Source organism: Biomphalaria glabrata, chromosome 7 (assembly GCF_947242115.1).
Source record: "Biomphalaria glabrata chromosome 7, xgBioGlab47.1, whole genome shotgun sequence".
NCBI lineage: Eukaryota > Metazoa > Mollusca > Gastropoda > Planorbidae > Biomphalaria > Biomphalaria glabrata.
Genome location: NC_074717.1, coordinates 42,238,390 through 42,265,983, shown reverse-complemented (window position 1 = coordinate 42,265,983; position 27,594 = coordinate 42,238,390). Strand labels below are relative to the sequence as shown.

General features: G+C 37.3%; 1 protein-coding gene across 1 annotated transcript in view; it reads right to left on the bottom strand.

Moving 5' to 3' along the window:
* Window positions 1–27,594, bottom strand: part of LOC129927490 (FMRFamide receptor-like) — a 60,044-nt gene that overhangs the window by 23,119 nt on the left and 9,331 nt on the right. Inside the window, exons 2-3 of the mRNA XM_056037018.1 lie at window positions 12,565–13,345; window positions 8,221–8,387 (exon numbers count right to left, since the gene is read on the bottom strand). Coding sequence (XP_055892993.1) covers window positions 8,221–8,387; window positions 12,565–12,973 — 576 coding nt within the window. The 5' untranslated portion in view covers window positions 12,974–13,345. The remainder of the gene's footprint in view (window positions 1–8,220; window positions 8,388–12,564; window positions 13,346–27,594) is intronic.

Below are 27,594 nucleotides of genomic sequence, written 5' to 3'. Positions count from 1 at the left end.
AAACCCAGATTTCCGCGTCAGTTTTCCATTTATTTATATTTTAATCTCCTGAAATCGCACGCAAATTGAGACCGACTATCACTTTCAGTAAGGATTCCAGAAAAGTGTTGTTATTTTTTGTGTCTGTTGTAACTGAGGAGTTAAGAGTCTGGCATATTTAACCGGGCTCTAGTGTTACCCTTAGTGTACTGGGACCAGGTAATGAGCTTTTTTTTGTGTGGCTTGCTATCATTCGGTTAATTCCAGTTCCATTATATGCTAGATACAAGTTTGCAGCTCTCGAAGTGGCTACTGAGCGGAAACGCTTGTGTGAATTAAAATTGGCTAGCATGGACGAGCAAACAGTGTCACGAATGACGTATTACATAAGCCAGACGTCATTGCACGAGGAAAGAATGTCAGACTATCTCGCTTCTGCCACACGCATTATTCAGACGAGAGTTCATTTTCATTACTGGCTCATGACAGTCACGTGAAATTTTTCCCCTAACTTGACCTAATCGGGCCTCGTCCTCGCTCGGGTATACAAGTCCAGAGGTGGTCATCCCAACCAGATTGCTAATCATTTGTTTACAAAGCTTATTTAAACTCTGTCTGTCTGTCTGTTTGTCAGGTAAAAAGTTTGAACTTGTTTTTTTCTCCCATTTCCTATTCTCGGATCAAGTTTAAACTTTGAACAATTATTCATTGAACCTGACAGGACAATTAGCTCATTAATTGTTGGTAATTAATTATTTTGGTGACATCGAAATAACGTGAATAAATGCTACTTGATGAGAGATGTGGATGTATATATGGATTTAATCCCCCTATTACGGTTCGACACGTTTTCTCTCTCACTTCCCGTTCTCGGATAAAGTAGAAATTTCGCATGATTATTCATAGTTAATGACAACTCATAAATCAATCCAAAATTTAACCGTTTGGTTCATCATTTTGTACTAATTAATGAATTTTGTTTTATATTACAGAAAGGGATCTAAACGATGTAATTTGTAAATAAATGGCATTAATTAGCGGTTATCTAACACTGGAATCTCGTTGAAAACTGGGAAAAAAATTGTATCTTCTTTTGTCTCATCAGCCTCATATTATTGCCACAACTCTTTACCAAATTTAAGACAGAAAAATTTTGCCGAATGAAAGAAATTAAAGATCTTAGTTCTAATAAGTGTTCTAATATAAAGTTTTAAATGAAAAGTGAACCAGATGGCAATATATAGGAAAGGAAGTTATTGATTATGAAATTAATAGCCAAATAGAGTTTCTGAAGCACCCTACACCATACAAGTTTCTGTGTAATGATTCATCGTTGAATGGCGATTTTATGAACTGAATTTTTTCTAAGGTCAAATTACGAATACGAAGTTTATTATTGAATAAAAATTATTTTTTTTACATTCATTAAATATCAAGAATAGACGTCCTGATCTTGACTGTTCTTGATTATTCAAAAGCTGATTCGTTGTAACTAGGGCCAATCAGAGAGTAGATGATATCACGTGACGCGTTTTTTTAATGAATCGCTGTTCCGACAAAGTCCGTGGTGGAAAAAGAACATATCATTCATATGTCAGTGCTGACTGTCCAACTGTCGAAAAGGGCAGAGTCTCGTCTACGTGAGCTGCATCGGATGTCATAAGATCTAAATGAAAAGACAAAGAGAGAGAGAGCGAGAGAGATAGAGATAGAGAGAGAGAGAGATAGAGAGAGAGAGATGAAGATAGAGAGGGAGAGAGATGGAGAGAGAGATGAAGATAGAGAGGGATAGAGATGGAGAGAGAGATTGCGGGGTATTGGAGAGAGAGAGCGAGAGAGATAGAGAGAGAGCGAGAGAGATAGAGAGAGATAGAGAGAGAGAGAGATGAAGATAGAGAGGGAGAGAGATGGAGAGAGATGAAGATAGAGAGGGATAGAGAGAAAGATTGCGGGGTATTGGAGAGAGAGATAGAGAGAGCGAGACAAAGGGAGAGATTATAGAGACAGAAAGATAAAGAGAGAAAGAATAGAGACAGAGAGAGAGAATACAGAGGAATATTGACAGGGGAATATAACAATAAGAGAAACTTGAGGAAAGAACAAAATGTTGTAATTAGAGGCAGAACACACAATTTCAATGTGAAGGGACAATGTATCCAGGAAGTTAATTGACATGAGCCTCGCTTGTCTTATCTTAGAGCCCTGGACAAACAGCCTAGTCCAGAGCTATTTATGGTGTTTATGTTGCCAAAAAAGTTACGTCCTTGGTTGAAGGGACGCAACGCTAGACAAACAAGGGCAGATAACATTCTGATCTGAGCAAGCATTTCTCAGCTTGTATTCTCTTAAGAGTCTCTTGGAATTTTCTTCTTTTTTTTTCGTTGCCATCTACCCCTCTACTTTCTCCTCTATATCAATGTACACACACAAGCACACATGCTGACACACACATACACACATACACCCATGCTGACACACACATACACACATGCTGACGCACACATACACACATGCTGACACACACATACACACATGCTGACACACACATGCACACATGATCACACATACAAGCACGTATTCTTTTTTTTTGTTTAGAGGCTTTATCAGCCATTATCGATTTGTTAGCGTGGTCCTAAATGATCCGTGTACCCCCAGGGTTAGAAAAACTCTTCTCAACAGTTATCTACGCTCAATTTGATTTCCAGTTCACCAGCGTCCTGGCCGGTAATGACAATATGTGGGTCGCTCCGTGCACCATTGAAATCTAGACCCTCGTTGTCACAGAGACGTTTTAGATTCCTCCTAGGGAACTAGCAGGGAGGAGTGGACGAGTCGCTCTCAAACCTTGATGTCTCTATTTCGAGAAGCGTTTTGGATTTTGAGCTTTTTTAATAACGTCCCTGTATCCGCCCATGCTCATGGATGCTGGCATCGTTGGGAAGAGTAAATGCGTTTGGGTTTTTGTGTTGGCCACATGACATCCTCGTTGATTGTGCATTGAAATGAGGTTCTTATTATCACCCCTGTAGGTCGCATTATTTTTTGAAAATATGGTAGTTTATATTGTAACTATTATATACGTGCTTGCCCTGGATGTGGCAAAATATGTAGGTCACAGCTGGGGCTGCGTAGCACGGGAAATACTGCACTCCTCATTAATCTTCGGACTCGAAGGCAAGCCGTATTATTATTTATTTTATACGTATGTTTGAAATATTTTATAGTATTAATATATTATTGAGTGCAATGGATCTCATTCACCAATCGTAAACAAACAACATTTAGCCACGTGGTGCTCTATCTCTTCTACACAATATACGCCATCCATAAAGGCTGTCACGTGACACGTTTTTTTTCCATTGTTATATCAATATTATCACGTTGCTAAATGTTGTTTGTTTACGATTGGTGAGTGAGGTCCATTGAAGTATTTGAACCTATAGGAGTCTGTTAACTATTGATAGCACTACAGCGAAAGCCACGTCTAGTTTAGATTTCCAGTTAATTTTCTTAACACTTTTAATTTGTATTTATATGAACTATATTTTTTCTGTTGCACTTGCAACTCAAGACTACTCCTTAACTTGAAAAATTCTGATGAAAATGCTGACTCTAGACTACAAGGTTGCGTCTGGTACCATCTCTATCATCTTAAAATATTTTTTAAAAGTCTTCTTCTTGAGCTTTCACTTAATTTTGAATAAGTTATCACCAGTCACCAGTTTCTATACCGCGAACGCCTCTTGGGTAATCAATGTTCAGGACAGCCCCATTACTTACTCTCAATGCCACCCTTCCGCAGCACAAGCTACATGATCTATTGGCTTGCGACATAGGGCGACGGAATATTTGTAAAATTTTGATTAACATAGGCATAAAAACGCCACCTGGTGTACTCTTCAGCAAATGTTCTGTAAGCAAAGGCTGTTGTCTTCTCTTGAACAGTTTCTTCACAAAGCAAAGCTAAAATAATTCCAGTTTTTGTTTTTTTAAGAAAATAGATCAAGACATGTTCCAGTTTCTGAAAGAAAGGAGATCAAGAGTTGCTTCAGTTTTTTTTAAGAAAGCCAATCAAGGCATGTACCAGTTTCTTAAGAAGAAGATCTAGAATTGTTCCAGTTTTGTTTTTAAGAAAGCAGATCTAGAATTGTTCCAGTTTTTTTAAAGAAAGCAGATCTAGAATTGTTTCATCTTTTTTTAAGAAAGCAGATCTAGTATTGTTCCTGTTTTTTGAGAAAGCAGATCTAGAGCTGTTCCATTTTTTTTTTTAAGAAAGCAGATCTAGAGTGTTCAAGTTTTTTAGAAGAAATAACAAGAGAGGATCCATTTTTTCTTCAAACAACATATCGAAAGAGATTTCAGTAAATGTTTTCATTCAGTTTGACCTTACGTAAAGTCAGATAAAGTATACGTATTTTGGCGCAGAATTATTTTGGTGCGACCGTTCAAAGGCGCTGCCGTTTTAGTACAGTAGTGTTGAAGATATGCATGTGCAGAACTTTGGCGAGGTTCCATGTGCAACGCTGAGCTCATCCAGCACAATCATACTTACACCTCGTGAAGTCGACAAATTCCATTTTCGAGACGCCAGTTTTATTTATCTATGGCTAGCAACTTAACGACAAACGGAAAACTTATGCACAGATTTAAAACCAAATTAAACACACAAACAAAGATGACAAAAGACCATAATTATACACAGCTGAGGGTTATATATCACACAAATAGACCTCATTCACCAATCGTAAACAAACAACATTCAGCCACGTGGTGCTCTATCTCTTCTATAGAATTTACGATCTCATGTTTAATTCTTGATGGCTGTCACGTGACCGTTTTTTTTTTCGTTGTTTTATCAATAAGATCACGTGACTAAATGTTGTTTGTTTACGATTGGTGGATGAGGTCCATTTCAAAAGTGAAATATTATCTCTCTATCAACAGTCTCTCTATGTTCCGCGCTCAGCAGTACCGTGGTGCTATACTTAGTTATCAGAATACGTTTAGAGATTGCTTATAGGAAAAAAAAAAGGGAATGCACTCGGGAAATGATCTAGCAATTCCATTCAATGCATTACAAAGGGAAGCAAACACAAATATACTTTGTACGATTGCAGGGCGTGTTTTAAGACCCCAAAATATATGATTAATTGTTTCAAAAAATATGATTATATATGTTTAATACGAACCAGTCAAATTTGTAGGGAAAAAATTTAGAGATTTTTCCTACGTTCTAACAGTACACACCCAAAAGTGACGATGATTGTTTGAGAGTCAAGTATTAAGATGGTATGGTACTTGGAGAAGGCAAGTCTAACAAAAACATGAAGGCATAACTGATGGCCTTAGGGTTCATTCCTTTTTTTTTTTCACGAGAACTCTGTTTATGTTTCCTCTCAACGTCTTTGAACGTCTGCCATAGTCAGCGCTACTTTTGGCAATGCCATCTAATGGTTATTGACCTGGCTGTAGTCATCTTCATCTTGTCATTCTTTCTCCAACACGTTTCAACGGGAGACAGACCACAAAAAAAAATAGTTACGTGTCGGAATGATATAACGTGAAAAAGGGGTGGGGGTTGTTTGGTCCGGGGGGGGGGGGGGAGTGCTTCCAGAAACAATAGAAGACGGGATAGACCGGGGTTCCAGCACATTGGGACTTCCTTTACCCACTAGCCTCGAGGAACAAAATGGATAGAAGGATCGTGTTACTGATGTGATGGACTGCTATACACTGTCTGTTACTGATGTGATGGACTGCTATACACCGTCTGTAAAGAAGAGCTCCTCAGGTCATCTACAATAGTTCGGAAACTTAATAAAATAGTTTTTCTATTTTTTTTCATATACTTAAAACCATAAGTTTTGCTAGTCTTCGCTTAATTATAGCTTTTATATAGCGCTACTTTCAAGCTTATATCATGCTTAGAGCGTTATGGTCCCATCTCATTTGTGGGGGGAGGGGGTATCTGGGAGAAGGTTTTCCGTGCTGCCTTTAGGGGCTCAGTTAACACAACTCTGATCGAGTCGGGTAAAGAACCTCGAGCCCCTTCATAGGTAGCCAAGCCACGTTCAAGCGTACGTAGCCTCTCGACCACGCACCCCACAATGCTAATGCTTCCAACAGGCTAAGTGACAAAAAAAGGTATTTTTAGACAAGAGTTCCTGCAATGGTAATAAAAAAAGCGTCTTCCGAGTTTAAAGCATTACAGACACCCACTACTTACTACGAAGTTCAAGAGGATGGTTTATTAATCTTATAATATATACATTTATTAACCAGATTTTGTCTTATACTTATGGACACTAGTGCTGAAACATTTAACTAAAACAATCAGAGCATTCTTTACATCTTGGATCTCCGAGAAAATATTGTTTGAAGTCAAAATCTCAAACAACGATATTCTGTGCTCATTAAAAACAGAACAGGATCACCCCAGATTCGACACCACCTTAACATAATGTCTTTTAACCAGCTGTCTTATTAAAAATAAAAGCTCCTAGGCTTTTTAACGGTATATCTCTTTAAAAAAAAACAATAGAACAACATACATACAATTATTATTAGTATTATAGCTTTTATATAGCGCTACTTTCATGCTTATTGCATGTTCAGAGCGCTTTGGTCCAATCTCATTTGTGAACCAGTGGGGGGGGGGAGGGGGTATCTAGGAGTTGGTTTTCCGTGCTGCCTTTAGGCGCTCAGTAAACGCAACTCTGCCCGAGTCGGGTGTCGAACCTCGAGCCCCCTTCTAGGTAGCCAAGACAAGCCAAGTTCAAGCGCACTTAGCCTCTCGACCACGATTCCCACAATAACAAATAGAAGCTTCAGAATAGGTATCAGTTACTCTGTAATCATTCATTTTACAGAAACGCAAATTTTATTCTGGCATGTCAGGATATCCAATACTATTTTCTGACGTCACAGCTATAAATAGCATGCTAATCAAAATGGAAGTTTTCATGGACGGTACAGTTTCTGTAGAGAAGAAAACTCAATTTCATTTGGAATGCTAGACCAGCCTCTAAGTGCTCCTTGGAACACACGAGAAGCCAACTAGAGCATAATTATTTTGTACCCTAAGGTAACAAACAGAAAAATGAATACGACAAAATAATTATGTAGAGTTCACTATTGTAAGGAAAAAAAATATCTCTTAATAAAAATTGTTCTATTAGCCCTCGGATATATGTTAATAGAGTGGAAATCATTAAACAACAAAAACATTTTAAAATACTTTTTTTTTTAAAACACAATACCTCCATTATATAAGTTAAGATATAGATATTAAAAACAAATATTTGGTTCAAACAGAATGTGGAACCGGTGATTTGGAAACTGTCAGATGCGTGAAAGCATGCATTGAACAATTAAGCCACAGGGATTTCCCACGTTAGCGATTATTTATTGATGTTATCATTATATGGACATCTAGATCTAATACTACACCTAGACCTAGACTTCTGATTTAAATCTAGTATAGATCTAGATCTACTTATAGATCTAGAATCAAAATGTAATCTGTATTAGATTTACGTAAAAAACAACAACAATTAATGAAGCTTAGATGCAGCTTAAATTTACGCTGTTATACACAAAGTGTGATTACTTCATGTTTGTTCTTTCCAACTCTAGTCAAGCCAAAGTTACATTTATTACACAGCTTATATCAACTCACTTTGTCTGTCTGTCTGTCTAGTAAAAAAGTGTATGCACGTTATTTCTCCCACACACATTCACAGATCAAAAATAAAATTTCACACAATTATTTCATTTACCTGACAACAGATGAACCAATTTTATAAATTAACCATTTATTTAATTAACTATTGGTAATTATTTTGTTTGGTATTTGGAAAAGTGAAAGAAATTGTACTTGGCTAAAGTGGCAGTATAAGCTGAATTAGTCCCCTTTATAGGTCGTCGTCTGAGAGTTATCGAACACGCTCAGGAAATAGGACAAGACAAATGTAAACGCTCTTCCCTGTTCGTAAGCTATACACTAGCATAGTGGTTGCCGTGTTGGATTGAGAACCCCGAGAAGATGTAGTCTACGAGCTCAAATTCAGGTCCCTCACTTTAAAAAAAAAAAGGTGAAAAAGCGATTATCCAGATACCCCGTTTCTTTCTCCCCTAATCCAGTTTCAACTGGTCCAGACAAGTGATAGCGTATTCGGAAAGCTAAAAACACCGTGACTCCTACAAGGAATATGTAACAGAAAAATCAGAATGGATTCTCACCTGGTCCGACGCATCCCAGAGCTGATTAAAGAAACACCTGGGGATGTTGAACACAATGCAGAACACCAGGACAGCGAATAAAATCTTCCTGGTATTACCAAAAGTGCAGAAGACCCTAGCTTGGAGTGGCACTAGTACAATCAGGAACCTCTCCACTGTGACTGTCACTGAAAAGAAAGGAAAATAAAACCAATAGTATCATTAAAAGTTATAGACTAAACTCATGGATTCTATAGAAATAAAATTTGCTGTCGGTCGTGTGGTTTGCGCCCTAGGTTGTCATTTGGTCTTCTTGATGGTCCCAGGTTCATAACCTGCTCGCTATCATCCCCTGTATCCTGTGGAAGCATTGGACCTGGATATGGATTATCTTTAAATCCGAAGGGACATGCGAAACATGTATAACAAAACAATGTTTTCTGCTACAAGGGACATCTTATTCCATTTGCGACGACAAACTTGTATAAGTTCTTCTTCCTCCCTTGGGTTGCCGGAATCAGCCAGGAAAACAATTTACTAAGCATAGTTAGAGGAGGTGGTTAAACCAATGGGCATCTGGAAACACAGGCACAGCCATGTACCAAGGAATGACCATGCCAAACAAACTGGACAGTATTAACTTCCTCCCCCGCAAAGAACAATCTACAATTTTCCAACAAAGAACGGTACACACATCTCTGTTAAATTACAGTCTTAAAAAACTAAATTCCACACAACTCCCCCTTTGTAGACACGGCGACCACCCTTATAGAAAACGTTGACCATATCCTCTTTGAATGCCCCTTCCTAATCCATCCTAGGCAGACCCTACTACCACTCCATCCCAACATAACCACCACTGTACGGCAGTGCTAAACAACTGAAGAAAACAGCACACTATTTTTCCTTGGCACAGTCTGCAAAAGAGCTGACAGCTCAGCAGCAAAAATCTGGCTAGAAGAAGAAGAAGAAGGATAACGAAGAACGGTTTATTAACATACATGATTATGTAAACCAGGAATTCTCAACCTGTGGGTCGCGACCCCCCTGGGAGTCGATTGACGATTTGCCAGGGGTCGCCTAAGACCCTCGAAAATGTGGATTGTTATTGTTTATTCTTCTATTGCTGTATGTGTGTGTAATGGGAGAGGGGAGGGTTCGCGGCAGAGTGGGGGATTGTACTAAGTGGTCGCCGAGCTTAAAAGGTTGAGAACCGCTGATGTAAATGGATTTTATTTTTTTCGATGCATGGAGAGAGATATACTTCTGTTATTTTTTTAACATGGAAGAATATCCATATAATCTATTAGCCTACAAAAGGTAAAATCATTTCCTCACTCACACTAATAAGATTCAACTGTTTAATGACTTTAATCAATCAACACTGACAACAAATAGCACCAGATTCTCATGATACACATTTAGAGGAAGGCTTATAAAGTATATTGGATTGGATAAAGTGAAATATGTGTTAAGAGCCTGCTGAAAAATAAATCTCAACATTAACCTAATTATGCAAATATCATGTACCCGTAAAAAGTTTGGTGAACTAAGGGTAATACTAACAGTCCCAAAATTGTGCATAGTCCAGGCGCGGCAATCCAGCTTGGAAGCTAAGCGTTTCGCTGCTCAGCCACCTCGCCCAACAACATATAACATTGCTGTGGTATAAAAAAAGAAAAAATTGGGTCAGTTAGTTGAATTGTCAGGTACAAGAAATGAGCGAAATTTCAACTTGATCCGAGATTAGCTGCGGGAGAAATAACATGTACACAATTTTTACCAGACAGACAGAGCGAGTTGAAAAAGACGTGACCTATTTCGAAGTAATTAAAATATAAGTCGAAGTAAACAATTAACGCCCTTTAAAGTTACCATAAAACAAAGAACAACTACTCTCCATAAAGCGCAATGGATTCATTAAATCTTGCCGAGAGATTGTCTTACAATAAGCAGAGAGACGGACACAGAGTTCTTACATTGATTTCCACGACAACACTTAGTCATTCCGACAGCCGTGAACAAATGGGTCCAGGAGAGCCATGCTTCTATTACTTTCTATTATTCTCTTGCCTTGTACCGGGAACACTCGATCTTCCAACGGTGTCCCCTAGGACAGGAGTTTCGTACTCTTTTACAGACGAAGGAACACAATGACCTTAGAAACAATGTCAGAGAAGAAAACTATCTGTCATCGGTTGGTCTTCTAGGTGGACTTTTTCTTATCTTTTAAATTAATAGTATTGGAATCTGGGTTAAAAAAAAAAACCAACTGATTTTTTAAGGTTGAAAAATGTTTAGGTCCTACACTTTTTTTTATTGCTTTTAAATCTGTCACTGACTCAAATTCCGCCAGAGGATTAAACAGTCACTAGATTTATGTTACTGAATTGAGCTCTATCACTAGATTAAAATTATGTCACTAGGAAAAATTGTAACACTGGCTAAGGGTTAAACTCAGCAACTAAATCAAACTCTGTCACTAGTTTAATCTCTGTAACTATATCTCTGTTACTAGATCAGTCTCTGTCACTAGACAAATATCTTTCACAAAATCAAACTATACCGTCAGATAAGTCACTGTCACGAAATCAAACTCTTGTCACTAGTTTAATTTCTAAAACAATATCTCTGTAGCTAGATCAAACTCTGTCACTAGATCACAGTCTGTCACTAGATCAAACTCTGTCACTAGATCACAGTCTGTCACTAGATCAAACTCAGTCACTAGATCACAGTCTGTCACTAGATCAAACTCTGTCACTAGATCACACTCTGTCACTAGATCAAACTCTGTCACTAGATCACAGTCTGTCACTAGATCAAACTCTGTCACTAGATCACAGTCTGTCACTAGATCAAACCCTGTCACTAGATCAAAGTCTATCACAAGAAGGAAACATCAGGTACGTATGGTGATGCAATGGATTCCACCACACTGCGGAATCAGAGGAAGCGAGAGGGCCGACAGTTTGGCGAAGCCAGGAACGCTTCTAGACCCACCAGAGGAGCCGCAAACATACGAGAGAGCAAAATCGAGGAATTGCGAATGGATCAAGTCCAAATTGTACAACAGCTGGGACCTTTGTAGCACGGGACTGGAAGTCTGGAAAGTTCTCAAACGCCCAAACAGACGAATGGTGGCAACTAGACAGAAAGGAGCAAGAAATCTTAGCACGATTCCGCACTTGACACTGTCCGATAGGAACCTACTTCTCTAGGATCCAGGAGAATCACGATCCCAGATGTCGACACTGCTACGATGAAGACGAGACCGTGGAGCCCATCCTCTACCAACGCATGGTGCTCAGGAAAACATTAAAAGATACGACTGGTCTTGAAACAGATAATAATAATTGAAAATAATTGTTACATTATGGCCCTGCATATAGGTTACCGTATTTAACACAATTAATGCACTTCAATATTAACTATTCTCTTAGAGTATTAAGATTGTATAACTGGATGCCTCGGTGCATTCGTGTTATGGAGTATATATGAGTGTTTCTATGGTGACGGTGGGAAGTGGTTAGCGATTGGTTGTGAATGATACAACATAGGTGGCATTGTCGTCACCTGGTCTTAGTTAGGTGAGACGACTCCAGAACGTGAGACTGAAAGGATGTGTTATATTAATAAGTAAGATTTTGTTCAAGAATATTATCGCTAAAGTCTACTACTTACTTAGACTTAGGTCCTCCCGCGCCGTTCGGCGCATTGGGCGGCAAGCTGTCTCCATAAAGATCTGTCACTGGCAATGTCTAAAGCCTCCACCCACCTGGTGTCCACTGTTCTGAAGTCCTCCATGAAGGTGTGTCGCCAAGTAATACGAGGACGTCCCTGTTTGCGCTTTCCTCGATTTGGCTTCCATGTTATCGCAACTCTTGGTGTGCGTAATTCATTTTGACGTAGAACATGTCCCACAAACCTCATGCGCCGCTCTGTCACAACCTCACTAAGTGTTCGACTCCCAATTCGGCATAGGATTTCATAGGAAAGTCTACTACAGACATTTTTATCTCATTTCTATTTGATTTTACTTTATATTAAAATTAAAGTGTTATTTATTTTTGTGTCACAAAAAGAAGTTACTCAACTTATTTGAAGTTTTATTATTTAAGATTTAAAACGCCTACAACAGTTTAGTCGTCTACCATCAGTTTGGTGCTACAGGTCAACGACCAGTTACAACAATGCGGTATACAAAATACGTAAATATTGATAAGGTATGTACTTTAAAAAGCATAAAATATTTGTATTTTTATTTCTTAGTACTTCTCAAAGTAATATATTCACTATTACGTAGGTACAATAAAGTACAATTAATCTAATATATGTTATCTTGAAAATGTAAAATAGACCTACCGGTGGTGTAGATAGAGCCCATCTGTGCCATGTATCTGATTGGGTAAGAGACGCCCATGAGGGTGGAATACCCCCGAAGGTCATTTGTGATGAACATGCCCTTCACGCTGGGTGGGATGGAGGCCAGCAGGAAGATGGCGTCGTAGACCACCAGCGACAAGAGCAGCATGGAGGTTGGTGACCACAGCCGCCTGTTGGTCAGGACCACAGCAGTGACCATGTTGGCCGCCACCCCGAACACGGCCAGGGTGGTGCGGATCACAGTGAAGGCCATGTTCACATCGTTGTGGTGTTTAAGGCAGGACACGTCCAGGTATTCGACCGGGGACTCACTGGTCATTGTGGCGCGAGTCACATCGGTGTCATTGAGATTTTTAATACTTAGCTCCAGGATAGTCAGGGAAGACATGGCGTACGTAAGCTAGTGTCTGCAGGTTCACAAACAGTTTATTTAATATTTTTTTTTTGGCTGTCTTTCCTAATTTAGAGCAATACTATTTTCTAAAATGTTGAATGTACTCGCTAAGCTACTTCTCAACTGTACTTCTCAACAGTACCGTGTTTTAATCCATCGTCCTAACAACCAAGCAAAATGTCCATAATATGAATAACATAAGACCCTACGACCAGATGACTGTGATTTAATTTGAATATATAATACAGTTGTGTATTTCTTGCTCTGTAGCATTCTTCAATTGTATATGTCACGAATGACATTTGTAGCCTGTGTTGTGTCGGACAATCTCCCAGGAGGCAGATATCAACCATTGATCACTTGAGCCTGTTACAAATAAAATCAGTCCATATATGAATAAAATGTATTTGAAAAAAAATCAACAGAAACAGTAAAAAAAACCCACAAAAAACATCAACACAATAAAACTACTTCAGAGATAAACAAAGACTTTGTTTAAATGTGACATGTCCTGTCAATCTCAGGATGTTTTTAAAAAATACAAAACAAATACAATAAAAGATTACTCCCACTGAATACAGGTTTAACGTTTTCTTCAGACTTAAACAAAAGAATATTTTTTCCAATTGAAACTTTCTAAAAAATTTCTGTATGGTCGCAGAACATTATCATAAGAGTTCTAAACGCATAAATACAGGTTTTTTTTGTTTTATTTTTGGTAGCTTGGGAGACAAATAAATGGATAGATAAAAGGGAAAGAGAGGAAAAATAAGACTCGCAAATTTGTTGATTGTCTGACAGATAGCCAAGTGGGTAGACAGATAGACAGTGTTAGGGTAATAGGTATAAAGCTCGTCAGACATGTATATAGATAGATAGCTGCCTAGTCGTGCAGTTTGCGCGCTGGGCTGTCGTTTGGATTTATCGATAGTCCCGGGTTCAAACCCTGCCCGCTCCCATCCCCCAACGTCCTGCGGGAGGTTTTGACTAGGAAATAAACTTCAACTCTGAATGAGCATCCGAAACATGTAAAACATGTTACAAGCAAACATAGACAGACAGTAAACAGACAGATGGACAGAAACATAGACAGACAGTAAACCGACAGATGGACAGACACATAGACAGACAGATAACAGACAGCTGGACAGAGACGTAGACAGGTAATTAGAAAAACCCATGAAGTGACAGGTAGAGAGCTAAGCAGACAGACGGAAAGACTAACCAACAAATTGAATTGTTCTTGAAATAAAAGTGTTTTAACAACTATAATTTGAAGAGGGTATTATAGGAGTATTGATACAGGTGATACAAGAGCACCTACTGTAACTGGTCAAGTCTGTTTTTAAGTATTTCTTTCTCTAGTTCATGAAAATAACATTGAATATAATTGTATTCAAGCCATTCCACTGACCACTGTAACGATGAATGTTGCGAGTTGTAACTAATGTATTTCTACAGTACTCTGATAATAATCCTTAGATACTTGGGTATACTGTATGGTGTATTAAAGAGGCAAGAACGAACATTGAACATACATCGTCACAAAGGATCGATGCGCAATAACTCGTGATAAAATATATATGATCCAGAATGGGCCACAGTCGAGTCAGTAACTAAATATGTTATCCCTTTAAAAGTCTAAAAGTAAATGCCCTAAAAGTCTACATCAATAGTCTCTAACCCAATACCTATGTCGTCACTAAAATCTTTAAAAGTCTAAAAGTAAATGCCCTAAAAGTCTACATCAATAGTCTCTAAACCAATACCTATGTCGTCACTAAAATCTTTAAAAGTCTAAAAGTAAATGCCCTAAAAGTCTACATCAATAGTCTCTAACCCAATACCTATGTCGTCACTAAAATCTTTAAAAGTCTGAAAGTAAATGCCCTAAAAGTCTACATCAATAGTCTCTAACCCAATACCTATGTCGTCACTAAAATGTCGCGTTCAAAGTCTGCCTACTACGGTGAGTCTCTAGACTTAACCAAGTAGATAAAAAGCACATGTTTACAATTTTAAGCTTTAGTTTCAAAAAAATCGTTGCATTATTTGTAAGTTTCCACACCAAATTAAGAATATTTAACTAACTTGTTTTTTGTAGAAAGAAACGATGTTTGTTATTTATATATACAGCGATCACAAAGTGTCCCCCTATATTGCACTAATGGTTTACACTTTTACAGTACTATTTAATGTCTGTGTCTTGTATTTTGTTTGGTCATTTTGCATCTGTTTGGTAAACGGATCACGAATTGCTTTGTTATAACCACTTTTTTTTCCATGATTTTTAAAAGAGGTAAACACGGTATTTGGTTTTATCTTTCTCATCGCTTTTAGCTCAGTTGTGTAATTCTAATCCAGTAGTACAAAGCGAATATTTTCAGGAGTTTTTCTATTGTTTTCTGTAGCTTCTTTAAACCTTGTGTTCTGATGGACCGATTCAAACAACAGGGGGCGCAAACGTTTTAAAAGCGCGAGATCCCCATTGAGACTCTCCGACAAGTTATCTCCTTTGAAATACTAAAAAAATAAATATCCTCTTGAGACAAGGGAAGACAAATGCTCTCTCAAATGTTTTGTATTAAGTTTCTTCCCTTTCTGTGTGTGTGTGTTTGTGTTTTTTTTTTATATTGAACATCATGTTAAAAAAGGAACAAAAATGTGTTCAGGGAACATCATGACACGGTGTGTGTGTGTATTTTGTGTTAATTGATGATAAGCCCAGTACGTATGCACAATATATGCCTATGTGCGTGACTTGGGTTTGAATCTTGAGATGGCATGCTATTTACATCTTCTAGTTTTTGTCCCTAAGGATTTTAAATATCGGGAATTTTCACCATAAACTAAAGAAGGACAAGGACGGTAAAGGGACCTTCAATGTATGGGCGTAGCTAGCAATGTTCAATCATCTGGGGGGCCCAGGGGACTTGATCTGGGGGTCTCTGCATTTCGAATAATGTTTAATGTAAAAAAAAAACAATCATTTGGTGCCCCCTTCAAGTGGGTGCCCTGAGAGATTTTAAATTCTCCCCACCCCCTCCCCCATCTTAGCTACGCCACTGCTTCAATCTTGCCTATAGACTACAAAAACATTAACAGAGCTACACAAGTAAGCACCTAGAAAACTTCATTCTGTAGTACTTACAATGCACACAGATTATAATGTAACTCTTTAAAAAAAAAACATAGTTTATCAACACCTTTGTTATTTTGTCACCGGATATACCAGAAAGCCTGCTATTTATATTTTTTTTTTCTGCAATAGATATAGATGAAAATCTTTGATACTTTTGATACTAGATACATGACCATATTAGACTTATATTTTTGACAATTTTTAAAAATAAATTTTCAACGAACTTTTGTTGTCAGAAGAATTAAAGTATTTAACATTTAAAATTAATTTAAGTAACAACAATAGCCTTATTATTATTTTGTTTTGTTTGTATTTTATACGTTTGTACAACATCCATTATAATAAGACGTTATGAATTTCAAGTGGCTGGTGCCATGACGCATAGTGCAAATAAAGTAAAGGTCCTCTTCCAGCCCACGTGGTCTATAAGGAATATAACGTAGAGGCCAAGTAGAAGTCATCTGTTTCTGGGGCCCGTGGTCTACGAGGGTGTCATGTGGTTAGCACAACTACCAACCAACTTTACTTTTTTCCCAACTAATGTCAGGTACCCATTAGAGCTGGGTGGACTCAGAGTTGCCATAAGGATCACAGTCTTCCCCAGGATTCGAACCTGGGACCCTTCGTTTCGAAAGCAAAGCGCTTTATCACTCAGCCTCTGCGCCTGTATCACACTAAATGGCATCGAGAAAATTCTCTCGGTTTTACGTTGTCAAGACAGTAATCATCTTGAAATTTAAAAGTCCAATACATATTAACAAATGCACTTGAAAACACTGTGTTTCCTTGTTATTGATGGCGTCTACTATTATTATTATTATAATTATATGATTTACATTATAAATTAGGGGGCGCGGTGGCTAAGTGGTTAAGCGCTTGGCTTCTAAACCTGGGGTCCTGGGTTCGAATCTCGGTGAAGACTGGGATTTTAAATTTCGGGATTTTTAGGCGCTCCTGAGTCCACCCAACTCTAATGGGTACCTGACTTTAGTTGGGGAAAGTAAAGGCAGTTGGTGGTGCTGGCCACATAACACATTGCTTGTTAACCGTTGGCCATAGAAACAGATGACCTTAACATCATCTGCCCCAATAATCGCAAGATCTGAAAGGGGAACTTGACTACATTATCAATACTTAGGGTAACCTTTAAACCATATTCAACATTATAATGGACGTGTCGACCCCATTCAGTGGCATAATAATAATAACAACAAGGCTTGTCTTCGAGTCCGAAGATTAACGAAGAAGGCAGTATTTCCCGTGGATACGCAGCCCCAGCTGTGACCTACATATTTTGCCAGGGCAAGCATAACCATTGTCCGCCGTTGGTCGATTAAGATTTTCTTTTCGACGTCTGCGTCTGTCCTCGGCAGCGGATTCTTTTTGGTCTCAAATGTGTATCCCGCGGCCTTTACGTTCTGAGGCCGCATGCAACCAGGTGCTCTCTTCCATGTCAGCTAAGGCAGTTTGGCACCTAAGCTGGTCTTTAAAGCTTTCCCATAGGGCACCTCTGTTATGTCGACCACATTTTAGCCTTTTAGCCTACGTTCGTCCCCCATACGGGATATGTGACATAGTGAACACAAAAAAAAGGGAAATTTTATGTTTATTTCATTACAAAATAATTCTGTTTGCCTAGGTTCAGCTTACTAGGACATGACCTTCATAGTTCAGGCACTAAAGGGTTAAAGAGTCGTGTCTTGACATATGATAATTTTTTGTAAAACAAATATAAACAAGATTACAAAGAGAGTTTGTGTTACACAAACTCAGAGGCGGCCCCCGTCGAAGTCGGATCCCTGTCGGATCTGCATATTCGCAAATAATATTCAAGAGGTGATTTAATTTTGATGTAAAATGTTTTACACGTTTCGGATGTTCCTTCAGAGTTGAAGATAATTACTTCCTAGTCCAAACCTCCCGCAGGACGACGGGGGATGGGAGCGGGCAGGGTTTGAACCCTGGGCCATCCATAAATCTGAACGACAGTCCAGCGCGCAAACCGCACGACCAGGCAGCCATCCGATGGTCAAAAGTAATAATGTTTCAAAGATTCATTTGCCGTAAATTTAAATTTAAATTTAATAAAAAAATAGTAGATTAGTTTTAGTATATTAAAACATTACAATATTGATCAAAACGTTTGGAAATGAAAATCTACACTTTTTTTTTACACTTTAAGTTTAGAAATTGAAATTCTACATCTTAATCTAGTCTATTTTAGTCTAAACTAGATCTAGAAATTCTAGATCTAGACTCTAAAATAATTTTAATTAGAATATAAATCCAGATCTAGATATACTGTAATAAAAATCTAGATCTAGTTTAAAAAATCTAGATTAGATCTAAATCAAGATATCATTCCTTTTTTAAACGCGAGTCACATAACGAGGCTTAATAAACATTACTATACCGAATTCTTTTTTCATTTCATTTGAAGAATTAATTCCATATAACGTCAGAGGGAAAAAAAAACACTACGTCACACGGCCTAGCTAGACTAAAAATCGCCTTCATCTATAAGAGCCATTTATCGAGTGTTCATAGACTTTGGTGCACCGAGTGCGTTCTTTAAGCATTTCATTTAAAGAATTCATTCCATATGACGTCAAAGGAAAAAAAACACCACGTCACACGGCCTAGCTAGAATAAAAATCGCCTTCATCATTACGAGCCTTTTATCAAGTGTTCATAGACATTGGTGCACCGAGTGCGTTCTTTTAGCATTTCATTTAAAGAATTCATTCCATATGACGTCAAAGGAAAAAAAAAAACACTACGTCACAAGGCCTAGCTAGACTAAAAATCACCTTTATCAACACGAGCCATTTCTCGAGTGTTCATAGACATTGGTGCACCGAGTGCGTTCTTTTAGCATTTCATTTAAAGAATTCATTCCATGTGACGTCAAAGAAAAAAAAAACACTACGTCACACGGCTTAGTTAGACTAAAATATGTTTTCATTAATACAAGCAATTTTTTCGAGGGTTAATAGACATTGGTGCACCGAGTGCGTTCTTTTAACATTACATTTAAAGAGTCCATTCATATGACGTCAAAGAAAAAAAATTCCATTACCTCACAATAGGCTAGTACCTGTACCATAAAAAAAAATGTCTTTATTTACACGAGATATTTAACGAGGGTTCATAGACATTGGTGCACTGAGTTCTAATAGATATTATTTAAAAAGGATCAAAGCCACATTGTTTTTGCGTTTTGTCTGTCAGTCGGTCTGTCCGTTATCTTGATATAAAAAAAACAACTAAAAGTTATTAAAAATTGATTAACCTTTATTTTACGTTTCAAAACATCGCAATAATTTTTAGGTATGAACACAATTGAAAAGTTTGTATAATAGATTGTTCCGGACGTTTGTATAAATAGTAAAAGAAAAAGAGAATTTCAGATAAATGTAATACCGTTAATTAAATTTTTTGGATGGTCTCGTATAAAAATTAGATGTACTACAGCCACGTGGAGAGATTTTCATACCTTACTTTGGTGTTTGGATTCTGTTTTCCTTAAAAATCGGAACATAATATTAACGATAATTAGATTTTTTAATGTTTTAGGTAGAAAGTTAAATGTACTGTAAGAGAGTAGTGAGTTAAAATATTTTTCCTAAAAATCCGTAAAAACATTATTTCGTAAATGAGAAGATTATTTGTTTATTAATTAGAAGAGGGAGTTCAAACAATTATTTGGCGTAGTAGATTTTTAAATAAATTCGGAAATTTCTGGCGACGATTTGTAAGAAACAAAATCCGGAACTTTCTTTATCGATTACAAAACTTCTATGTTATGTTTTACAAGAAAATTAAATGTCTAAAAAGTAATTTTCAGTAATCAATTCTAGTAAATTACTTTTTTTAAAAGCCTTATGCGATTTCAAACAATCATTAGGCATAATTCATGTTTTATAAAACAATATCCGGAACATTTTTACACTTAATGAAATATAAGTCAGTATAGAGATTATGATTTAGCATTAATATGCTATTTACATAAAAAACGGAACAACATATTATTGATAATGTGTTTTTGCAACTTTTAAGCATGGAAATTGAATGTAATATAAGTTAGAAGAGCAAACAAACATTTGTTGGCGTTGATTAGTTTTGCACAAAAAAATCCGGAACAATCAATTTTAGATACTTTAAACTATTGAGATGTTATGGGAGGAACATTAAAGGGTAAATCAGATTTTCAATAGCTTTTAGAGTTCTAGTTTTTTAAATCTAATCGTGACGGACAGACCGACCAACAGACAAAACGCACAAAAATAAGCTTCTTTTATTCGGATGGGGGCACTAAACAAAAAATAAATAAAATCTGATTTTTAAAAAAAGTTTAAGGAATTGGTTTAGCACCTAATCATGTTGCGACGTTACGCTACTGCACGAAAATCGCTGCATAAAAAGTCCATTAAAAAAAATGTGCGTGATATTTACATACAAAGTGCATTATTAGCCTTTATAAACAAACAGAAATGTTTTCTTTTAATTTTAGCAGCTAGTTGACCAGAAATAACGTCTTTAACTATTATTTGTATTTGTTGTAAACATTTCCTGTACATTTTAAAAATATATTTGACTTAGTGATACTGAAAATACACAAAAATTGTCCATCTTTGTTAGCATATTGTAACATTGCCTCCCTTACATTTACGTAATTGTTTTAGAATTGGTGTATTTTTATGAAAAAATCGCTTGCATAATTAATTTTATAAATTAAACGGTTTGCTTTTAGAAAACCAAAAGTAGCCGTTGCACCTAAACTTTTCAAGCCGGATTTAATGATGAAATAATATTTTTCATATCTCTTCTAGTTTTCGAGATCTGAGTGTGACAGACGGACAGACGGACAGACGGACAGACGGACATTTTGCACAAACCTAATAGCGGCTTTTTCCCCTTACGGGGGCCGCTAAAAATGTAAAAGTGCGTTTTTTGTTTTGTTTTTGCAGATCAAACCTTAACAGCATATTTCTAAAACGATATAAAACAACAAAAACTACAACATCATAAACATCATTTGCATCAACATCAAACTCTACCTCATCAAACAAAACTTTATGATTTTCTAATGGTGGAATTATGGGAAAAAGGGGGGCGTACAAAACGCATTAATAAAAACATAAAAAATTGCATCTCTACGGGAATCGAAAAGTGCGTGATAAATCCACAAGTTCATAGCAAAATGTGTACATGTATTTATATAGATTTTTGTCAGCGTTCTTCAGTTATTTGCAGTTGTTTCTCTTGTCACATATTTGATAGAGCTATTTTGCTAGTTATCTTTAAAGTTCTGCTCACTTATGCACCTATTAATGTATTATGTGAGGCTTTTCCGCGCTGTGTCTAATGCTGCTAAACCAGACGGAGGTAACACTCAAACAACGAAATCCAATAACACAGGCGTAAGGCCAACGATAGGAGATAGTCGACGCTGATACTGAATGTCGAACGGGAAGTTTAATAATAAGTAAAGGAACCGTCGAATGTCGCCAAGCTAAATTTCTAGTTGTATTATACGCTCATCTCCCTAAAGCCGTAAAGACTAGTCTTTTTACATCAGTTGATATTTCGCTTTTCATCCTAAAATCCTAGCCTTGTTTTTACTAGTCGCGTCATTGTCTCTAAGTCAAACTTTCCCCTAATTACGAAACAAATAACTAATTCCTAATCCAATCGTGCCATAACAATTAAAAGATCTCTTAAACTATCAAACAGATAAGGATTTGCACGAAATTTCGTACACAGGTTCATTTTACTACTTAGGCTTGCTAAGACATGCTTTTGCTAAATTCACAACCTGAAAGGCGCAATTCGCTAAAAACCGTACATTTTTTAAATTAAAGTCTTGTATTTTATTTTCGGTATTTCAACAAAAGGCCGCTTTCGATATATTAAGCTTAAATAGAAATAGTCAAAAAGAGACTTCTTATATTTTTAAGCATTTTCCCCTAATTCAAGTTATCTTTAATTTCTTTGACTCATTTCTGCTTCCTTTTAGGCATTCAAAACAAAACAAACTTAGCCTAAAAGTATACAAAAGATAAATCTAGAGTCTTGTTTTCTTTTTTTTTTTTTGAGAGAGAGAGAATGAGTGTGTGTTTGTGTGTGTGTGTGTGTGAGAGAGAGAGAGAGAGAGAGAGAGAGAGAGGCGAAAAAAAATTAGACTAAGCAAAGAGTGCTTTAAGTAGATGCTGAAAGGTGTGTGATGAGAGGTCAATCAATTGGAGGAGGATACAAAAAAAGTAAGGGGCGTGTCATTGTGATAAACAGAGGTCTTCTAAGTGTGAAAGCGTGTTTGTGTGTGGAGAGGGGGGGGGGGAGTTCCTGTTAAAAAAACATAGAGTGTGCTAAATATTTTGATATTACATTGAGAAGCCGAAGAGAAGTCAGAAATTGTAGGTATGGCAAATTTTGTTGTGGGCGAAAAGCCAAAAAGGGGGGGGGGGCGATAAATAAAAAAATATATTGGATTTTAGGGTCAAATTCATATGTGTGCGTCAGTTGGGGGTGTGTCTGTGTGTGTTATAACTTATATGGCGGTATGTTCCTATTTAAGTCAAAAGTCTGTCATAGAAATGCAGTTCTAAAAAAAAAATTTTAAAAATGAGAAAAGAGAGAGAGAGAGAGAGCGGGCCGTTTCATTTCACTGTTACAGATAAAATAATTCAAGGGATTAAAGTATGTTATGTGGATTGTTACAATGAGCCGCGGGCTGTTCCGGTTTCCGGACATTATTAATAATACAAAGCGTGGGAACAAATCTACGGGTGTTATGAAATGTTGATATATATATATACCCGGGCTTGCTGCCCTGCCTCATCGTGGCGCTCGGGTGGAAACGGACGTGAGAGGGGACGGCTAGGCCAAATGGGTGGCAAAAGAAGGCTCCCGCGGGAGTGCCTAAGAGGGTACGAGAGTCTTCTCGTTGCACTGTGCGGGGATGAAAAAGAGCTCCCGCAGCAATCTGTCAGCGTCCAGGCGCCGTCCCTCAAGGGGCCGTTACATAAAAGGCGTGTCCCGCTCGGTTAGCCTGGTATAGTAAATGAAAATTGCGGGGGTCCCAGTGGAGCGACCATCTCTAGTCCGCGACTCCGGAGTGTCCGTGTCCACTGGTAATGAACGCAAAATGAAGCTCTAAGTTTAACCCCGAGTCTCCCCCCCCCCCCCCCCCCCTGTTTGCCTGCTCCTTGCTCTAACCAGACATTCTTTCAACAGAGCACCGTGTTTTGGCAAGAGAATGTAAGTAGACCTCCAGTGAACATTTGCATTGTCAACGTCATATGGGGCAAAATATGCGGGTCGGAACTGGATTATCGTGGTCATGTGAACTACCTACTCCTTGCACCCAAACCCCATGCCTGTATTTCTTGTACTCTCCAAACCAATCTGTTCAAAAATAGATTTGAAAACTTCATCTCATTTTTACTACATGCTAATTTCAAATATGGAGGCGAATCCCTAAAGAGCAAGATATTTGGTGTATCCGTTGTACTAAATAATAATAATAATTATTTCGGTGAAATTTTCATCACTGTAAAATCACATTTAAAAAATCTTTCGTATATAGCACAATGTAATTTTTAGTATTTAGTTGGCGATATGGCGTCAAAACGTCTCTACATCATCATGTTCGTCATTTTCTTACCTTTTTTTACGTCCCAATATATCACCACCACATTTGTTCATATCGCTTCCTCTTTTTTAACCTCTCTTACTGAATCGCAAACGGGATTTCATCAAAAAGATTACTGTGATTAATTTTTAGTGTGAAAATAGCCATCAAGAAAGAAAGAGAGAAAAAGATAATTTTTTTTTTTTTTAAATTAAATATCAAGACACGTATAATTTAAAAAAAAATGCCTAATGAATTTGCACATCGATCAGTCATTTTAAAGTTCAATAAAAAGTTGATAGTTGCAATGCCAGAGGGGGGCTAACAAAGAGACAGACCGGTTAATTAAATCCTGTGCCAGCACAAGCCTGGCATTGAAAGATGATGAGAAAAAAGGAAACATAACTTCTATGTTAAGGTCTCAATCATTCACTCAGGCAACAAAAGTTCTCCACTTGTCTCTAACAGAAGCCAGTCTCAGTACATCAGTAAATGAGATTCGTTTCAATCGTATTAATTGTATACTCCAAGGGTATGTGTCTGTGTGTAATGGTTGTATGCGTAATGTGTGTGTAATATCTGAGTGTGTATAATATGTGTGTGTGTGTGATACAGTTTCTGTATTGAAAAAAAAAGTCTAGTTGGCCTTGGTGTACTCTGCTCTATATCAGAAGTTGGATCAATGTCTTCTTGACAGTTTCTTATATCATCTCTTCAGTTATTTTCAAGGGGAGAGAGAGAGACAGACAGACAGACAGACAGACGAAAAGAGAGAGAGGCAAAAAAAGAGTGAGAAAGAGAGAGACAGAAAAAGTGAGAGAGAGAAAAAAATGAGAAAGAGAGAGAGAAAAAGGAAGAGAAAGAGAGAGAGAGAGTAAAGAAAGAGAGAGAGAGACGGAAAGAAAGAGAAAGAGAGAGACAGAAAGAGAAAGAGAAAGAAAAAGAACGAGAGAGACAGAAAGAAAGAGAAAGAGAGAGACAGAAAGAAAGAAAGAAAGAGAGAAAGAAAAAGAAAGAGTGAGAGAAGAAAGAGAAAGAGAGAAAGAAAAAGAAAGAGTGAGAGAAAGAAAGAGAAAGAGAGATAGAGAGAGATAGAGAAAGAAAAATAAAGAGGGAGAGAAAGAAAGAGAAAGAGAGAGAGAGAGAGAAAAAGAGTAAAAGAGAGAGAGAAATAGATGGAGAGAGAAGGAAAGAGAAAGAGAGAAAGTAAGAGGGACAGAAAGAGAGATAGAGGAAGTGAGTAAACGAGAAAGACGAAGAGAGAGAGAGAGAGAAAGAGAGCCAGAGAAGGATAGAAGGAGAGAGGGAAGGAAAGAGAAGAGAGAGACAGAATGTGGAATAGAGAAACAGAGAGAGTAAAAGAGAGAGACGGAGAGAGAAAGAGAGAGAGAAAGAGAGAGTAAGAAAGAGAAAAAAGAGAGAAACAGAGAATGAATAGAAAAATAATTTTAAAATAGTAAAATTATATCAAGTACACTGAACAACAATCCTCATATACAATGGTAAGACCTAATAAATTATTTAGAAAGACATAAAGATAAAGGCACATTCTTTATTCCATATGATAAGATAAAAGCCCTTATAAAAGCTTGTCAATTTCTCAAGTACAAATCGTTAGTAGATAAAAACGTACGCTGTAAACAAGCTGTATAAATAATAAATTTAACAAAATAAATAAAGGTATTTGACATGAAGCTTGAAATGTATCCACTGAATGACTGTTTATTTTCTTCACTAGTATTTATACCCTCTCTAGAATTGCTTTCTCCAACAGACAAGAAAGATCCATAACTTTATGGATTTCATTTTTAGTAATATTGGACATTTACAGTTGTTTAATGTTTATTCATTTTAAACAAAACAACCTTAACTTTGACATTGACACATATTTATGGCTATAATTGGCCTTTTCGTGAATGAGCATGCGATGGTAAAGACACTTGGCAGATATCCGATGTACTTGAAAGTAAAAGTGTATAGAATACTATGGCTATATATATCTAGCATCATCGGCTAGCACAGGGGTCGGCAACCTTTTGAGTCGGAAGAGCCAAAAATAACAACTAACAAAATTTCAACGTTTCTAAAGAGCCACAAGATTTTTTCCTTCTGAACATTTCGTTCAGAATTCTTTCAACTAACGATGGTAGAGCGCTTTAAACAAGATGCTGTTAAAAGTCTTGATTAACAAATTCATGACCTCAGCTACTTCGTCCGGAAATGTTTGGACACAAAGCGCTTCTTCTAGTAGATAGTGAAACGTAAAAATTTCATGGTTTAATTTTGCGCCAAAGAATCGTAGTTGCCCCTTTATTTTTTTCCTGTCATACTTCTGGCTTCATCAGTTGCTATTGAAACGATTTATTTATATCGATTTTATTGTCTTCAATGTATTTTCGCACGACCTTAGCTCTATCTTCTCCTAAAGTTTGTCACGAGTGCGGTAGCAATCCTAGAAGTTCTTCTTTTGGAACTTTGAAGACATATACCTGACAAAAAGACCAATTTGTGCCGTGTCTTTAAGGTCGTAAGACTCATCTATATCAAGTGATAAGGCAGAAGGAAATTGAATATCTTCCACATTTCAAGACATGGAGAGGGGTGCGCTGAAAAGCGAGTACAGGTGGCTAAGTGATAGAATCAAAACAGAACAATTTTTAAATTTTTTTTTCAATAAAATAAATAATATTTGCGCATGGAACTAAAGAGCCGCAGTTTAACATCCAAAGAGCATGTAGCTCGCGAGCCGCAGGTTGCCGACCCCTGGGCTAGCATCATCGTTGAGATAATTTTTGGTTCGTCGGCTCCACCCTTAAAAAAACGTCCAGCCCTCAGACTTGTGTTGTTTAGTTTCCATTGTGAGTTTTATTCCTCGGCTCGTGTTTGTTTTATTTTCTACATGCAAACGTATCAGTTAGAAAGTAAGCCCTGCTTCTACTATCAATGTCAAATAATAAAACCGAAGTTCTTATACACATTACGAGCCACGGAGTCAGTCACGAGCCGGCGGCGAGTAAGTTGAACTACCAAGTGCTCAACAAATAGATGCAAATGTAAATACAACGAACCGCTTTGCAATTCGAAATACAGTTTCCCGGATTGGCCGATTTCATGATATGGCCGTAGTAAGTTCTGGCATATGGATAGGAAAAAAGATAAAGAGGCAGACAGAGAAAGCGATGGGAAGACAACATAATAGAATGGACGTGCCTGCCATTGAAAGAGGTTCTATCCAGGGCAAAAGACAGAGGGGAATGGTTAAAGATGGTTGACAAATCATGTGTGGTGCCCCATCGATCCAACAGAGTAAGGGGTAGGTGACAGTTGGGGTGACATGGATGGGCTTCTGACCATGTGTTTGTTACATGATGCTTATTCGCATGCCCAGGTCCTATGCAATTTAAATAAACAGACATAGTACATATGTCGAAAGATCAAATGCAGCTGTCATATCTACGAACATATTGTAAATATTTTCAGTTACAATTGTTTGGCAAAAATTTACATTTTATGTAAACTTTTATGTCGTAAACATTCCTTTAGACTTTAGACAGAATAATGCAGAGCCCACCAGAGTTGTCTTTTATTTTTCCAGTTGTTTCCCTTATGTATTCAAAAAAGAAATAATCAGAAGAAGAAAAAAATGTCAAAAGAAAATTCGTAACTGAATTGTAAATGAGATTGACTTAACTTAAAATAGCATAAATCTACGTCATGGGTTGGCTTGAAAGTTGATCTGATGGACTTACCCTGACGGACTAGACAGCTCTGCACTGTTAACGCCAACGCTTTAAGATTGTTTTGTAAAAAACCAAAACAGATAAAATACTTTGAAGTCTA